The 17,830-nt window shown below is 40.7% G+C and overlaps 1 protein-coding gene across 2 annotated transcripts in view; it reads left to right on the top strand.

Moving 5' to 3' along the window:
• Window positions 1-17,830, top strand: part of ccdc135 (coiled-coil domain containing 135) — a 69,172-nt gene that overhangs the window by 35,819 nt on the left and 15,523 nt on the right. For both annotated transcript variants that reach the window (XM_052023621.1, XM_052023631.1), the window contains 7 exons: window positions 1,705-1,777; window positions 6,275-6,403; window positions 7,234-7,362; window positions 7,899-8,122; window positions 9,940-10,155; window positions 12,313-12,423; window positions 15,657-15,767. In XM_052023621.1, the coding sequence (XP_051879581.1) occupies window positions 1,705-1,777; window positions 6,275-6,403; window positions 7,234-7,362; window positions 7,899-8,122; window positions 9,940-10,155; window positions 12,313-12,423; window positions 15,657-15,767 (993 nt within the window). The remainder of the gene's footprint in view (window positions 1-1,704; window positions 1,778-6,274; window positions 6,404-7,233; window positions 7,363-7,898; window positions 8,123-9,939; window positions 10,156-12,312; window positions 12,424-15,656; window positions 15,768-17,830) is intronic.

Genomic DNA, 17,830 nt, shown 5'->3' with positions numbered 1-17,830 from the left:
AGTGCTAGCAGATTGATTGTCCATGAAATCAGATCCTACTTTCACCAAATGTCTGCAGGCTGGCTGTTTTCAAACATGTAGGAGTGGAACCAGGCAAAGGCAGTCCTCCCATGGAGTTACTTTGCAGAGTAACACCATTGGAGGAAAACAGAATGGTCAAGGTGATGATGTGTCTTCTTGAGCCATTGCGATCTTTCTAGTGAAGGTGCTCCCACAGTGCTGTTGGGGACGGAGTTCCAGGATTTAGACCCAGTGACAGTAATGGAATGGTGATATATTTCCAGATCAGGATGGTTTGTGACTTGGAAGAGAACCTGCAGGTGATAGTGTTCCCATCTATCAACTGCCCTTGTCCATCTTGTTGGTAGAGGTGTGGGAGGTGATATCTGTATTACAGCACTCCTTATTTAGGGTAACTAAAGAAATTGTCACAAGTCTGGGGAAAACAAGTTGAATAAAAACTTAATATTTTATGCAATATTGGAGGCAGTATTGAAGACCAAAGAGGCCCTATAATGGGATCCTGAAAATTAAATAGAGATGAAATACATGCTAAGACTTTAGAACTCTTGAAAGGATGCAAGATTTTATTTCATACGCTTTAAAATGTATATTGTGGAAAGCATACAGCAAAATATTAAGGCTTGCAAGCCATTATGAAGTGGCTCTGCATGAGGTCTACAATTAATTCATGCAGACATTCTCATGGATGCTCAGAAATCTAAGACATTCATTACAATACATCTTTACACAGAATTGATAAATGGATCTCCAGATATCATTGGCTAAACAAAGAAGAGGGGTTGAATTTCATCTGAAGTTCTCCTAAATATCCAGCTTTATTTTCGTCTGTTTGATTGCCACAGAGAACTATGCATGTTGGTATGACTTTTAAAAAAGCAGAATCTTAGATTCATGAAAAATGATTCCTAATTAAAAAAGGAAACTGATAGCGCCCATTAAATTGTGTTATCATGTATTTTTACCTGCCTCTGAACTTAGTACCTTTTCTTAATCCCAAATGTGCTTGGCAGTACATGAGACAACTATTTCTTCTATCACTCTACAGCCCCCTGTGTGCCAAATAACTTTCATTAGGACATTCGCCTGGCTCACAACCCTATCGTAAGAATAAATTAGATATAAGGGTGATGGTCACAGATACCCATTGGACACTAGCATCTGACTAGGTATTAACCCGGTATTCAAAGACCAGGCTGGGTTGGTCTTAACTTGCCAGGGTTTCAAGGATGGGGTTTGATTCCCAAAACCTTTTGATTTAGGGGCTGCAATGCTAGCACTCACCATGGTGGATTGACAGTGTTTGCTGATTCTACCTGCATTGACCCAACTATCTCACAGCAAGGCAAGGCAAAATCTTGACCTGTTCAAATGCTTTCTGAGAGTCAGTACAACCTACAGAACTTGAAATAAATTGCCTGGTGTTTTCTGATTATTCATGTCCTCTTGATCTTCATTCTTAGGTTTTATTGTTCTTAAAAGCCTTTCCCCCTTCCTTCTGCCCTCCTGAAGCCAGGCATTCTTTCAGGGATACACTCCTGCATTTCTGTCCAGTGGTATATTCAAATAATCTTTATTTGTGTGGAGCATAAAACATAGTTTACAACTAAAGAGAGAATTTGGAAAATGCAGGTATAAGGATTAAAATCATCATGTTTTTATATTATTAACTCTCTGTTCCAGGATGAGAAAGAAGTGGAAAAGATTTTTGACATGCCTCCATCATGGGCTCAGCAAATTGTTATTTCTGCTAAAGGTAACTGAGTCTGCCCGAAATGCTAGGGTTTAATGCAGTTTCCCAAAAGTAAGGATAACATTCTTTAAAACAAAATCCGTCAAGTTTAATTAGTGGCTAATTTTATGATCATGATTTACTTATTTTGTTGCAATTGATTTGATCACATGTTTCTCTAACTTTCTAAGACTAAAGGTAACACCAGATGTATGGAAACTAATGTAAGAACTTGGATTCACATTGCACCTCATCAATTCATGTCATAGTCAATAAAATGTTTCTGAAGTGCTTTGGAGTCGTGCTCTGTAGGCAAATATGGCTGCTAATCTGTGCACAGCAAGGCCTCACAAACTGCAAATAACACTGGGGCTGCCTTTTTACTTGGTGGAACTGATTAAGAGAATAGCATGAGCCAGTATATCAGAAGAACTGCCTGACAAAATAGCAAATATAGCATCTATTCTGAGCAAGCTCTAATACAGAGCTATGTCAGCTTGGCTCAGTAAGTAGTAATGTCCCTTGAGAAAGGAATGTGGGTTCAATACTTTTCAAGTGGAGATGAAAGATCTCATTCCTAAATCTGAAGAAAAGGGAAGTGTCCTCTTGATTCATACAAATTACTGTTGTACTTCAAAAGTGATGGATTGGGCAGAAAGTGCTTTGTGATGTTCCAAAAAAGTGATCGCCTGTTATATAACTTATAGATTATAAAACATTATATAATCTTTATTTTATTTTTAATTTTTTGTTTCTGCTGGGAGATGAATGCTACAAGTTCTGCTCAGTTCCATTCACCTTAACAGCCAGAACCAAGGATAATATAGAATCAGAGCTCACTCCTTATACTCTAACAGTGATGGCTTGTGCTTCAACCCTTAGTGCAACCTCATTTAGTGGGATTTGTGTTAAATGGGAGTGACATAATATAGTTGGTGCACAGGGGGAGTACCACATACTAAAAATGGTAGGCTGATCTGGAAGGTTAGGTCCCATGGAATCCAGGGAGAGCTAGTTAGGTGGATTCAAAATCAGCTCAAAGGTAGGAAGCAGAGGGTGGTGGTTGAAGGTTGTTTCTCAGAATGGAGGCAGTTGATTAGTGGTGTGCCACAGTGGTCAGAGTTGGGGACCCTCGTTATTCATTATTTATATAAATGATTTGGATGCAAATGCACAAGGCTTGATCAGTAAGTTTGCGGATCACACAAAATTAGGAGGTGTTGTTGACAGTGAAGGAGGTTATTGTAGATTACAGGGGAATCTTGATCAGTGAGGGAAATGGGCTGAGGAGTGGGAAATGGATTCAATACAGATAAGTGTGAGGTGATGAATTTTGGAATGTCAAACCGGAGTAGAACTTATACTATGAATGGAAGGGCACTAGGGAGTGTAATGGAACAGAGGGAGCTAGGAATACAAGTGCCTAGTTCATTGAAAGCAACATCACAGGTAGACAGGGTGGTGAAAAAGGGGTTTAGCATTCTGGCCTTTATCAGTCAGGGCATTGAGTATAGGAGTTGGGACATTATGTTGTAGATGTACAAGTCGTTGGTGAGGTCACTCTTGGAGTACTGTGTACATAGAGTCATAGAGCACTACAGCACAGAAACAGGCCCTTTGGCCCATCTAGCCCATGCCTGGTTTTCTGCCTAGTCCCATCTACCTGCACCTGGACCATAGCCCTCCATACCTCTCTCATTCATGTACCTATCCAAAGTTCTCTTAAATGTTACAATTGAACCTGCATCCACTACTTCCGCTGGCAGCTCATTTCACACTCGCACCACCCTATGTGTGAAGTAGCTCTCCCTTGGATTCCCCTTAAATATTTCACCTTTCACCCTACAACTATGACCTCCAATTCCAGTCTCACCCAACCTGAGGGGAAAAAGCCTGCATGCATTCACCCTTAGAGTATTGCATGTAATTCTGGTCACCTCACTATAGGAAGGATGTCGAGGCTTTAGAGAGGGTGCAGAGGAGGTTTACTAGGATGCCGCCTGGATTAGAGGGCTTGTGCTATCAGGAGAGGCTGGACAAATTTGGGCTCTTTTCTCTGGAGTTGTGGAGGCTGAGGGGTGATCTGTTAGAAGTATATAAAATTATGAGGGGCATAGATAGGGTGGACAAGCAATATCTTTTTCCCATTATTGAACGATTCAATACCAGAGGCATGCATTTAAGGTGAGAGGGGGAAAGTTCAGAAGTGACGTGAGGGGTAAGTTTTTTACTCAGAGAGTGGTGGATGCCTGGAATGCGTGGTGGAGGCAAATTCATTGGGGGATTTTAAGAGGGGCTTGGATGGGCACATGAATGAGAAGAAAATGGAGAGATATGGGCATTCTGTAGGTAGGAGGGATTAGCTATGTCAGCAGAACATTGTGGGCCGAAGGGCCTGTTCTGTACTGTACTGTCCTATGTTCTATCTATACCCCTCATAATTTTGTATACCTCTATAAGATCTCCCCTCATTTTCCTGCACTGCAGGGAATAAAGTCCTAACCTATTCAACCTATCCCTGTAACTCAGGTCCTCGAGTCCCAGCAACATCCAGGTAAATTTTCTCTGTACTTTCTGTACAGTTTTGGTCACCCTATTATAGGAAAAACATGGTTAAACTGGAAAGAGTGCAGAAAAAAATTGAGGATGTTGCCAGGACTAGTTATAGGGAGAAGTTGGCCAGGCTACGTCTTTATTCCTGGGAAATTAGGAGAATGAGGGGTGACCTTATAGAAATGTTTAAAATTAGGAGAGGCATAGATAAGGTGGATGGTAACAGTCTTTTCCCCAGGGTAGGGGAGTCCAAAACTAGGGGGCATAGATTTAGGGTGAGATGGGAAAGATTCAAAAGGCACTTGAGGGGCAACTGTTTCACGCAGAGGGTGGTGAGTATATGGAATGAGCTGCCAGAGGAAGTGGTTGAGGCAGGTACAATAGTATCATTTAAGAAGCACTTGGATAGGTTCATGGAGGGGTGGGGCTTAGGAGGATATGGACCAAACACAGGAAATTGGGCACCATGGTCAACATGGACTCGTTAGGCCGAAGGGCCTGTATCTGTGCAGTATTGCCCTATGACTCTAAATTACCTTCTGTTCAGATGAATAAGAATAACACAGATTTCAACGCATCACCTCAAAATGTGATACTGCAGTAGATGCCACCTTCCCAAAGCCACATGCAAAATGGAGTTTTTGGAACAGATCTGTTCTATCGATGAGTTTGTCCAAAAGATCACTAGTTTAGTGATGACATACCAAGAATAGCATCTCAAAATCCCAGAGCTGAGAGCCCTGTTTACTGGGATAATATATTGGATAGTCTGTTGTGCAATACTTTGTTTTCAGCAAACTGTATGCCTAGTCCCCCAATGCAGTCTTCTCCAATTAATCAAAGATGACTTGGATTAAAGGATGACTGACAACTTTCTTATAGGCCATTCTGTTAAAATTGGCACCCAAATCACCAAAATGAGAGCCTTACACTTATTATTGGCCTCCCAGTTGAGCAGTTAAAGGAGTAAAACTCAAAATCAATGCAATCACAACAATCTCTTTAAGGCTAAGCACTTGAAATGGATCTGTCAACTGAATGTTGCAGGTCTTTTGCATGCCAAATGCACTCAACCACTAATGTTAATGTTATAACATTGCAGGAAAAGCATATTGCTCATAACAAGCAAGCATACTGCTGTAAGATGTATGGCTGCAAACTTGCTACATACTTACACCATGCAAAATATCACCTGGCAATACATGTGAAAAAGCAAATCACTAATTATCCCAAACATGAAATATAGGGGCATCACCACAACAGCTATCAAAATTGGCAAGATTTTTAAAGCACAATTTTTAAATTAACTAATCCTTGCCATTATTTCACAAGGTAGTAAGTACAGAATTAAGGAAGAGATGAAAGCTGACCTCCGGTGGCATAGTGTGTTCAATGTTGGGCAGTGCAAGATTGGAAGGAATGTCAAGACCTTGGCGAGATTCATAGGAATGATACAGGAATGAGCGACTTCAGTTAGATAGAAAGATTAAAGTTTGCTCTCCTTAGAGAAATAAAGCTTCAAGGGAGATAGAGGTGTTTGAAGTAAAGAGGAGTTGTTATGTAGATATAGAGACACTTTACAGTTAGGAAGGTCAGTAAGCACAGTACCCAGGTTTAAGCCAATTTTACAAAGGAACCACAGGCAGTTGAGGAGAACATTTTTATGCTACAAATTGTTATGATCAAGAATGCACTACCTGAAAGTGTGGTGGAGCAGAATTAGCAATAATCTTCAAAAAAGGAATTGGATAAATACTTAGAAGTGAAAATATACACAGGGCAGTAGTAAAGTTGTATATGGGTAGCGGCATGCAAAAATCTGATTCAGGCAAGTGGTCTGTTCCTTTGGTGTAAGATTCTATGATTCTCTTTTGGAGCAAATTATTCTTATCTGGGAAGCATAATCATACAAAATTGGCCTATAAATTGTAAAAAATGATAAAAATTAATATGATCTTTTACTTGCAGACATTGAAACACGCTGTCCGAAGGGAGAGAAGATAATTCAGTATAAGAAGGTGAATTTAGAAAAGTATGCACCATACTTGAACATAGATGGGATGGTGAAGCGACTGATTGAATATGAGGATGTTGAATGTAGGTTTTAGTTACTTTTGTATCTTTTCATCTACCTCTTCTTTTATCGTCTTCCTAACAGTGCAGGGACATGTGAGTGACTTGTCCCAGCAACACAGTATTACCTTGGGAATGTGTGGTAAAGAGTTGTTCAAATGTTGTTCGGGCATCACACCTGAGTCTATCCAGTCCTCATCCATTGTTCATGTGATTTTGCATTGACTAACAGGATGGTCAGGAGATTAACGACAGACCACTCCTGGAAACTGAGAACTTCCATAACTGTATAACTCAATCCCAACACAGTATCCAGTACACACGTACGCATTTTCCTGCAAGGCAGTGATGCTGGGGTTGGGAGAGTGGGAGTGCGAGTTGCTGTCTTATAATTTTGGATGCAAAACGTTAGCTCTCCAATTTGAATACCGCATAATAAGCCAACGGAACTATAGATGTTTCCATAATAGTTACAACAATTTCACTTTACACATGATCAAACATTGACTGATGAACCTTAAAATGATATGGTTTGTGCTTGATTTTCTCCTCATTTGTTTGAGACACTTTAGTGCATCAAGAAATGAGTAAAACCCATGAGTAGAATTCCTTACAACTGTGTGAATTTTACAAAATCATTATTGAAAATTATTTGTCCAGCCTCAGTTCTTCAAAAAGAAATACATTTTTAATGTAGAAAAGAATAATATTCCATGAAGAGAACAGATTTACAACCCAAACTTATTAATGAAAGTTGTTTAATAGAAGTCTGCATTATTCATCAGCAGCGAAAGTGAATGGCACACAAGGAAAAATGAAAAGAGATTCAAAACCTTTCTCTCTATCATCCACAGGTACTTCTTTTGTGAAAGTGACAGAGTGGTATGCTAACAGAAAGGACATGCTGGAGAAAATTGAACGTAACATGAAAACTCGGACCATTACAGAGTATTTTAGAAACGGCCGACATCTGGCACTTAAAAGTGAGGGCAGCGCATAAAACTTAGAAAGATGATATGTGATAGACAGTAGTTTTCATGGAAGAATTAGACTACAGTGAGACTCATGTGGTGTTCCTGGCATCTTCTGTTTTGTAAAAATTACTCAAGCTGGTTGGCAGTGCATGAACTACATGATTAATCTCTGCTCTCCACCATTGGCCATATCCTGTTTACTGCAGACCATTTGATACTGCTGTGATCCCAGAACCATTCTCCTAGGTTGGAACATATGAAGGTGTCTCCCTTAAAATTCTCAGTATTTCAAGGGACTGAACCCAGGAGCAAAAGAGCCCCAAAATGATTTCAAGAATTTCTTCTTAGTCTAAAAATGGTGGTGCTTAGGGTTCAAATGGAGGGAGAAAAGTCAGTAGCTTGGGTCCCTCCCTTCATTAGAAGGATTTTGAGGACCATTCCGTAGCCTTATTGCCATGTTCCACCCAGTGATACCCTAAGGAGTGACAGTAAGAAGCTGCAGTTACATGGCAGCACCATGACTCCCTGATGTTCATATCTTACAGAACATGTCTACCGATCATCTGAGCCAGAGACCGAAAGGACGATGACATTCAATGGTAAGCTTCGTGTGGATGGGCTGATGAACAGAGTGGAAACCCCTACCGAGATGACAGAGAGGTTCAGTGACAGGCCAGACTTCCTCATGTACAGAAACACAGTATTCGCAAAACGACTGAAGAAAGTGAAGCTCCCAGGAACCATTCACTCAAACTACCGCACTATTCTAGTATGTAATCCATTTCTTTATCTAACTTTCTCCTCCTATTGCACCTCCCATGAAAATTGTCATTTGCTGTCTCTATGTCTTGGTCCTTTACCAAGTAGTAACTATTCAAGATGTGCACTTTCCTACAAAAAAGTCACGTTAACAAGTTATTTAAGATCGGAGGGCATCATAACTGACAACTGAGATTGGTGTCAGGCAAAAGGTCACCAGATAGTGGTCAGGAGGAGGGAAACAATCTTGAGAGCTGGTCCAGATGAAGGGTCTTGACCTGGAACATCGAATATCCATTTTCATCCATAGATGTTGCCTGACCCGCTGAGTTGCTTCAGCATCTTGTGAGTTCCACCAATACTCACTCCTCTTCTCACAGCAACTTCTCATGCAACCACCTGAGATGCAATACCTGCCCTTTAACCTCTTCTCTTCCTGCTGTTCTGGGACCCTAGCATTCCTTCCAGGTGAAGCAGTGATTTATTTGCTCATCTTTTAATTTAATCTCCTCACAATATGGCCTCCTCTACTTTGAGGAAACCAAATGCAGATTGGGTGATCACTTTACAAGGATACCACTGTTCAGTCTGCATGGGTGACCATGAACTTCCAGTAGCCTGTTACTTAATTCACCACCCACTCCCACTCTGACCTCCAACACTTTTCCAACTAAGCTCAATATCAGGTCAAACAACTACCTCACGTTTTGTCTTGGTACAACACAGCCTTCGGGACTCAACACCAAATTCAACAATTTCAGATAACTCTAGCTCATTTCACAATTCCAACATTCATCTTATTTTCTCTCTTCTCATCTGATATTTCAGGTTTCATTCCTCTCCTATTTACTTCTCCTCCAGACATATCCTACTCCCACTCGGAACTCTCTGTCTGTGGCCTCCTATGTTGTTCCAATGATGCCCAACATAAGATCAGGAAACAACACCTCATCTTCTGTCTAGGTACATTCAAGCCTTTGGTACTCAATACTGAATTCAACCATTTCAGATAATCAGCCTTTCCTATCTGTGACAGAACTGGCCAGATCTGATGTAAAGTCTTTTTGCACAATGAATCTTTAACTCACCCCATGTATGTCATCTAATCTACTGTATTTTCAGCATTTTCTTTTATTTTCAGCATCTGCTGTGTTCTACATCTCAAAATTCCAGTATGTTTTTTTTTCACTCTATTGCCCTCATTCCTCTAATTACAGTTCTCCAGACAGATCAGCTACAATTTACAAACATTCATTTCCCTGTCTTAGATGGCACTGAAAGCAATTGTGTCATCCAGAGAACCTTGGTTTTCACACTATCACGTACATTCCCTCTTTTCTCTGTATTCTTCCTCCTCTCCGCAAATTAAAACAGACTTGTTTTCACACTTCTGATCATTGAAAAGGATCATTGTTGACTAAAGAACGAAATGTTGACTGTTTCTCTCTCCACAGATGCTGCCTGACCTGCTGAGTATCCCCAGCATTTTCTGTTTTCCCCCGGACATACTTTCACCACCACAGATAGCACTGCCACAACTTATCTCTCCTCAACTCCACTCAGGAACAAAACTTCTCCTGTGTTTTGTGTATTTCTCCAGACTCCAGCATCTGCAGAATTTCTTGTGTCTCCTCTGTTCTCTCTGCCAACTTCCCACTTTCTTTGCAATTTAAAACTTCTTGCATTTCTGACTTTCCCTAGATCTGATAAAATGTCGTCAACTCCATTAATCCCAAGGTGTCTGTCCAATAGTGCTGCATGACTTACTGAATATTTACTGTGTTTTCTGATTTTTTTTGTTTCATCTCTTTTGACTCTACTTTTTAGAAAATAACAGAACGCTTTGCCAGAAACAGAAAAAAGCCAGCCCACGAGGATGTGGCAGAGCAAATATTTCTGATCAATGCGGAGCATATCCAGCTGACGTATCATCGCGAGGATGACAGGATCACAGCAGTGAAGAGAGAGTTCATCCTCCCACCAAACTTGATGCAAAAGGATGACCAGGAGGTTAACATGGACCAGATTGTCATGACTTTTGAGGTAGAGTCACATGGTCTCTGCAGAGTAAAAGCAAACGCACTTCCATTCTGCTGGGGAAATCAAAACAAGAGAAGGCATAATTTTCAAATAAGAGTTTGGATATTCAGAGATAAAATTAGGCAGGACTTTTCCACACAAAGGATAGTGGAAAGATGGAACTTTCTCCAGAAGGGATTGGATGCTTCATGGATTGAAATGTTCACCTGGTTAATAGATATTTATTAGATAATTGTATCAGGCAATGTGATCTAGAATGGTCAGAATGAAACCGGGGGGAGCAGGTGGGGGATGTGGGGGTGGATGAAGGAGAGAGGGGAGTTGGCAGAAAAGCTAGGCAGGATTTTACAATGTCTACACCCCACGATGTCAATCTTTACACTTTGGGAACTCTGCATGTGTAAGCCATGTTGATTCACAGGTTAGGTTTACTGACATGTGGAGAAGACACCAGGGCAGGCTGTGGGAGCAGGCAGGTCCTATCCTAGTGGTCTTCACCTAGCCAAACATCCACTTTGAATCATATCTATGATAATTTATCTTATAAATATCCATTGACTATTGAACACTTCAGTTCAGCCAGCTATTACCTTATAAATATCCATTGACTATTGAACACTTCAGTTCAGCCAGCATCCAAACCTTTTTGGAGGAAAGTCCCATTGGTGGAGAACAAGAAATAGTCTTGCTATCCCTGTGCACAAGTAGTGCTGACCACCCGCCTGAACCTGTCCTTTCCTTCCTTCTATTGTTGGATTCCTTGTGGTGTAAACTAAATAAGTAAATGGGTTATTTATTGTCACATGTACTGAGGTACAGTGAAGAATTTGTTTTGCACACCATCCATACAGATCACTTCATTGCAACAGTGCACTGAGGTAGCACAATAACAGAATACAGCATAAAGTGTTACAGTTACCGAGAAAGTGCAGTGCAGGCAGACGTAAAGAGGTAGGTTGTGAGGTCAAAAGTCCATCTTATCATACTAGGAGACCGTCAATAGTCTTATAACAGTAGGATAGAAGCTGGCCTTGAGCCTGGTGGTATGTGCTTTCAGACTTTTGTATCTTCTGCCCGATGGGATGGGGGAGAAGAGAAGAGAGAATGACCAAAGTGGGTGGGGTCTTTGATCATGTTGGCTGCTTTACTGAGGCAGCGAGAAGTACAGACAGAATCCATGGAGAGGAGGCTGCAGCTTCTTGCAGTCTTAGGCAGAGCTGTTGCCATACCAAGCCATGATGTATCTGGATAGGATGCTTTCTATGATGTATTGATAAAAATTGATGAGGGTCAAAGGGGACATGCCAAATTTCTTTAGCCTCCTGAGGAAGTAGAGGTGCTGGTGAGCTTTCTTGACCATGGAGTTTACGTGATTGGACCAGGACATGCTATTGGTGATGTTCACTCCTAGGAACTTGAAGCTTTCAACCCTCTTGACTTCAGCACAGTTGATGTAGCCAGGAGCATGTGCACTGCCCCACTTCCTGAAGTTAATGACCAGCTCCATTGTTTTGCTGACATTGAGGGAAAGGTTGTTGTCATGACACCATGTCACTAGGCTCTCCATCTCCTTCCTGTACTCTGACTCATTGTTTATTTGAGATTCGGCCCATCATGGTGGTGTCATCTGCAAACTTGTAGATGGAGTTAGAGCAGAATATGGCCATGCAGTCGTGGGTGTATAGGGAATAAAATAGGGGGCTGAGGACACAGCCTTGTGGGCCACCAATGTTGAGGATATTCATGGCAGAGGTGTTGCTGCCTATTCTTACTGATTACGGTCTGTTGATCAGGAAGTTAAGGATCCAGTTGCAAAGGGAGGTGTTGAGTCTCAGATCTAGGAGTTTGGAGATGAGCTTGATCCTGGGACCACCCAGGACTAACATTCGTCCTGGGACCGGGGCCTGCTCCTTCATCTCCCTCCATTAAAGCCAAAGGTGTATGAGTTATGTGCAGTTTTCAAAAACCTAAACATTTTTGAAATTTGTGAATTTTTAACCCCAACCCCCAAAGTTTCAGTCGAAATTCATTCCCTTTTCTCTAGTCTGCTTGCCATGGCAATCAGGCAGTTGTTATTTTCAAACTTCTCATCAGAGATAGCCAAAGAGAATTAAGATTCTGATGTTAAAGAAATCCATTTACCATTCTTCTACCCTGCAGGTTGACCCTCTGGCGAAGCAATGTAAAAACGTGGTTCTGTATCAGACTATGATGGCACTTCTGAAGGCACAAACCACATCAATGCAAGCTGTCAGAGATTCTGAGCATGAGGTAGTGTTTGAGTCATTTTGTTATTGTTCAATGAACCAAACATTGGTTTCTCATGTGTCTCACAGCAAGAGAAAGAGAATTGAATTTACATTCATATCCACAGTGATGATGAAGGGCTTTTGAAATATCATTGTTATGTAGGCAAATGTGGCAGCTAATGTGTATACTTTGAGCGCGGCACAGTGGTGCAGCTAGTAGAGCCACTGTCTCACAGCACCAGAGACCGGGGCTCAATCCTGACTTCAGATGATGTCTGTGTGGAATTTGCACGTTCTCCCTGTGACCAAATGGGTTTCCTCCAGGTGCTCTAGTTTCCTGCCACAACCCAGAGACATGCGGGTTGGTTAATTGGCCACTGTAAATTGCTCCTTTTGTGTAGGTGAGTGGTAGAATCTAGGGGAAGTTGATGGGAATGTGGGAACAATAAAAAATGGTATTAATATAGGATTAATGTAAAATGGGCGATTGATGGACGGTGTGGACTTGATCTCTCTGTAATGGACATCTCTCTGTAATGTTGCACAAATAACAAATGTGATGAATAGACAGTTAATATACTTCAGTGCAGTTATTTGGGTATTAAATATTCGCCAGGGCTGTGATTCAGAGGGTCTTCCATTTCCCAAGCAATTGTGGTCTTTAGCTCTCTCTGAACTGGTTTCTTCCTATAATTATTGATGATCAAAATCTAGATTTGGCATCATAATTGCATTTGGTGACATCGGTGTAAAGTAACCAAGTAGTTTGTAGCTGTGATAGTTATACAAAGATCTGGTCTAACCATCTAGAGATGCGAATTCAAATCTTGTCATGGAAGATGGGTATTTAAATTTAGTTAATTAAATAGATTGGGAAGTAATTGAAGAATTAATTGGACACTGACTACAAAACTACCACGTTGTCCTAAAAATCTATGTGGCATACTAACATAGGGAGGGGAATCTGCTGTTCTTTCAAGGTCCAGCCTATATGTGATTCAAACCGAGGGCAATGTGGTTGGCTTTTAATTCAAAACAATGACTCTTAGCCGTATTCTGAAAAGGGCCAGGAATTTATAGCTACTCTTACATTAATAATATCAGGTACTGAAACTACCTCCCCCACATAGGCAAGAAGGTGGCTCACAGCTGCTTTCCTAAGGGCAATTAGGAATTCAGTAAGTGCTGGTCATATTCTGTAACTGACAAAGAAAGAACATATAGTCATTGCTTTCTGATTCTCCAATATTACTTTTACCAGTTTAATAATAGTGTATTTAATGCATCGGAGAAAATCCTCGAGAAACATCATAAACAATGTTTCTTAGGCGTCAGTAGCACTTCTGACAAATGATCAGATGGTCAACCCCCTGATGATCTGTGGTGGGACCTTTGACTTTTCTTTCTCAATAATTCTTTTGAAAAACTGGACAGTGATAGAAATATGAATAACCAATGTGTGTTAAACCCAGATGGAGTCATCACCTTTGATGTAAACTGCCCAAGGTCATACAATGGATGATAAAAGTAAATAAAATGGATAAGCAGTTTTTAAGATAATGCTATCACGGTTAAATATTCCACTTTCACCTTTATAGTGTCTGTCATTTCTGCCTCTGCCTCAGTCCATCAACTGCTAAAATATTCTTTGGGAAATGATCCAGTCTTATCAACTCTGAGCATCCATTTTAAACGACTGGGCAGATGAACCCGCAGGTTGAGCAGAATTGGCGCCAGCTAGACACTGGGAAGATCAAACAGTTTGTTTCCCACCCACCATAAATTCCCCCATTCCTTGGCTATTGATTCTCTGGCCTTCCTGACTACTATAAGAGGCTAAATTGAACAGTTTGCCATCCTTCACTGTGAAATTGACTACAATTTTGAAGACATCCTGAGATTTATTTGACCCTGAGTGGAATCTGAGCACATGTCCTCTCTACCCACCTCTAATCCACCTGTTTCTGCCCTGGTTCATACAATTAGATGCTGAAACTCCCATCCATGACTTTGTTACCATTGGCTTTGACTATTCCAATACTTCTATGGCTGGCTTTTCACTCCCTTTAGACTTTAGCTCTTTCAAAACTCTGCTGGCAACATCCAAATTCACACCAGTTCTTTTACCCATCACCTCTGTGCTTGCTAACTTACATTGTCTCCCATTCCAACTGCCTCAAATTTAAAATTCCCTTCCATGTGTTCAAATCCTTCCATGGCCTTCCCTAACTTTGTAGCCTCTTCCAGTCCTCTGTCATGCTCCAAGATATCCAAGATTTTGTTTAATAATGGCCCTCTGAAATATCTTGGGATGTTTTACCAAGATAAAGGTGCCATACAAACACAAGTTGTTTTGTTAATTATATTCCCATCAGCATGCTGAAAAAATTGCATAAAAGTTATCATTCTAACCTTATTTCCATAATATAAATGACAGGCTGACAACATTCTGGTGCCTGTGTGAAAGCCATCAGTTGGAGTGGTAGAATCATTACCACTATCTCCTGGAGCTTGTTCAGCTGCAAGAATCAGGAGAGCTTTGCGAACATTTTTTAACTGACCAAAAATTTATTTACTTTTCTTTCCTCGCCTTAGCAAGTCCATGTCTATTTGGTGCTGGGTAGGAAGATGTGGTTCAGACAACATTGGTGACCCTCTTTCTTTCTTGTGCATCATAAATTTACTTCCTGTCATTTTATAGGGCACAGTGTGTCAAAACCAAATTATCCTGGACATTGGGAAGGATATCTCGGCTCCTCTTTTAAAAAAATGCCATGGGACATTAATATCAGACTTACAAAATTTTCTAAACCAAATCTTGGGACACTTGGGTGAGAACACAGCAAAGGAGAGAGGGCAACCAAAGCCTCGGTTTAACTTATTATCCAAAAGGTGACGTGTGCTCCACCGCCCATCTTCTGGAGTAGGATTTAAAGCCACAACTTATTTATTCAGCTCTGAGACTGAGACTGAGACTGAGCTATGGTTGACACTCAGTGTATAGCATGGTGAAAATTCAGCCTGCAAACTGTCACTTAAAGCACATAGGCTTCACATCAAACAATGCACATGTTTCAAATTTTATGCAGATCAAGAACTGATTTATAATAAATGAAAATAGTAAAAACAATATATATATATACGTATATAGAATGGCACTGGACCTGACAAGTGTTTGCTGTGAAGTTCTGCTCTGAAGTATTTGTTAAACTTAACGAGCATTCAGTTGACATTGTAGTTATTACTTAATTTAAGGTACGTGAAATTCTCAAGGACAGGGCGGCAGAACGTAGGGCGAATGAACTGTCCATCTCAGTGTATGACACAGAAAGAAATGAGAAAGCTAAAGAACACAGAAGAACTCAGGTGAGTGTGGCAAAATTCCAAAGAAATCTGGTGCTCAGAAAATCCATGCATCTCCCAGTATTCTGAAGCCTACATGGTTGATGTTCTGTGGAAAGAGAAGTAGAGTCAATGTTTCAGGTAGGTGAAGAGTCTCTGACTTGAAATGTTGACTCTATTTCACGTCCCTCAGATGTGGCCTGACCTGCTGAGTATTTCCAGCACTTTCTGTTTTTATCTTAGATTTCCAGCATCTGCAGTTTATTTTTGATTTTCAGGTCTGATATTTTTATTGACCTAGTAAGTGCGTAAGGATAGCACTTTTGCCATGTGCTCATTGAATTTCTCTACTTGTTGAACTGAGGAATGTTTATACTAGACAGTGATATTAGTTTTCTCTTTTACTGCAAATATATAAAATAAAATGTAGTCAAAGCAATTATATGGTTAGCAGCACATAGACTGTAGACTTAAAAGGCAAATCCTAAAGATTGCAGGTTGGTAGTTTAATTGGCTACTGTAAATTACCCCTGGTGTGCAGGTGAATGGTAGGATCTGAGGCAATTGATAGGAATGTGGGCAGAATAGGTTACAGGGAAATTCGTAGAGAAATGGGATTGCTCTGAGAGCTGGCATAGACTTGATGGGCCAAAATGGTTTCCTTTTATGTCATAAGGAAATATGATAAATGCAACAGGAAAACTGTAGCCTATGTTGTAGGATCAAGGGGGTATCTTAGGAGGGTGCATGCATACAGGGTTGAAATAAACACGAGTTAACACAAACTGAATGAAACGTCGACCGTATCTCTGCCTCCACAGATGCTGCCTGACCCACTGAGTTCCTCCACCAATTTGTTTTTTGCTGAATGATTATGCTAACTAGAAATAAGGAAAAATAAGCTGATGGGGTGATCCCACACATGACGCCATACAATCCAAATCTTTGCAGAGCACCGACTGACAAAGCATACAGAAAGCAAAGCTACATCACCAAATCAGTATGGTCTAAGTCTAAAACCTACCAGCATGTTTAGGGTTCAATTTGAACACTGTATTCAGTTCACACAACAGAGGCTTGTGGAAACATCCAAGATCAGACGATGCAGACAAGGGGCACAAGATTTAATTCATATCAGAGGAGTAAGTTTTGAAAAGGATGAGTAAAACTTGAGGAATGGTGTCAAGCACTTCTTCATATGGGTTATTAGACAAAGTGCAAGAAGACATTAATAGACTATGCGTAAATGTTGAATTAATTTTAATATAGATAAATTGATGGTGCACTCTAACAGCAGAAGTAAGGAGGTCACCTATTCATTGGGGAAAAGGTAAACTAATTGGGCAGAGAAGCAAAGGGATCTTCCTGGTGAACCTCTTCTACACCCTCTCCAAAGCCTCCACATCCTTCCTGTGATGGGGTGACCAGAACTGCACACAATACTGCAAGCGTAGCCTAACCAGTTTTATACAGCTGCAACATGACTTTCCAACTTTTATACTCAGTGCTCCAACCAATGAAGGCAAGCATGTTGTACACTTCTTTGACACCCTACCTACTTGTATTGCCACTTTCTCATGACGACATAATGCTGTTTTAAGGCTATTAAAATGTAATAAAGTAATTCCATGCCTTTGTTTCCACTGAGCAGCTGAAAAAAGTGCACAAAAAATAGAAAGTCTTTGGGAGGATTGTATTAACAACTGTGATAGGGAAGTCTTCTCTGAGCACAAATAATATGTTCTAGCTACTAACTTTGATTCGAGAAAGTGATTTAATGTGAGATTGACCTGCCTATATGGAGTTTGCACATTCTACTCTTTACTTCATGAAGTTGCCCTGGGTGCTCCAGTTTCCTCCCATGTAACAAAGGCTTGCTGGCTGGTAGGTTAATTGGCCATTGCAAATTGTACCTGGTGTAGGTGGGTGGTAGAATCTGGGCGAGTTAATGAGCATACTGTATGTGCAAAAGTGAGTTACAGAGAAATAAGTGGGAAAATGGGATTGATGGGATTGCTCTGACACCAGCATAGACTCGATTGGCTGAATGGCCTTCTACATCATAAGGAAATACGAAAATAAGAAGT

This window comes from Pristis pectinata, chromosome 1 (assembly GCF_009764475.1).
Source record: "Pristis pectinata isolate sPriPec2 chromosome 1, sPriPec2.1.pri, whole genome shotgun sequence".
Taxonomy (NCBI): domain Eukaryota; kingdom Metazoa; phylum Chordata; class Chondrichthyes; order Rhinopristiformes; family Pristidae; genus Pristis; species Pristis pectinata.
Note: the sequence above shows the minus strand (reverse complement) of the source record. Positions and strands in the feature narration are given on the sequence as shown.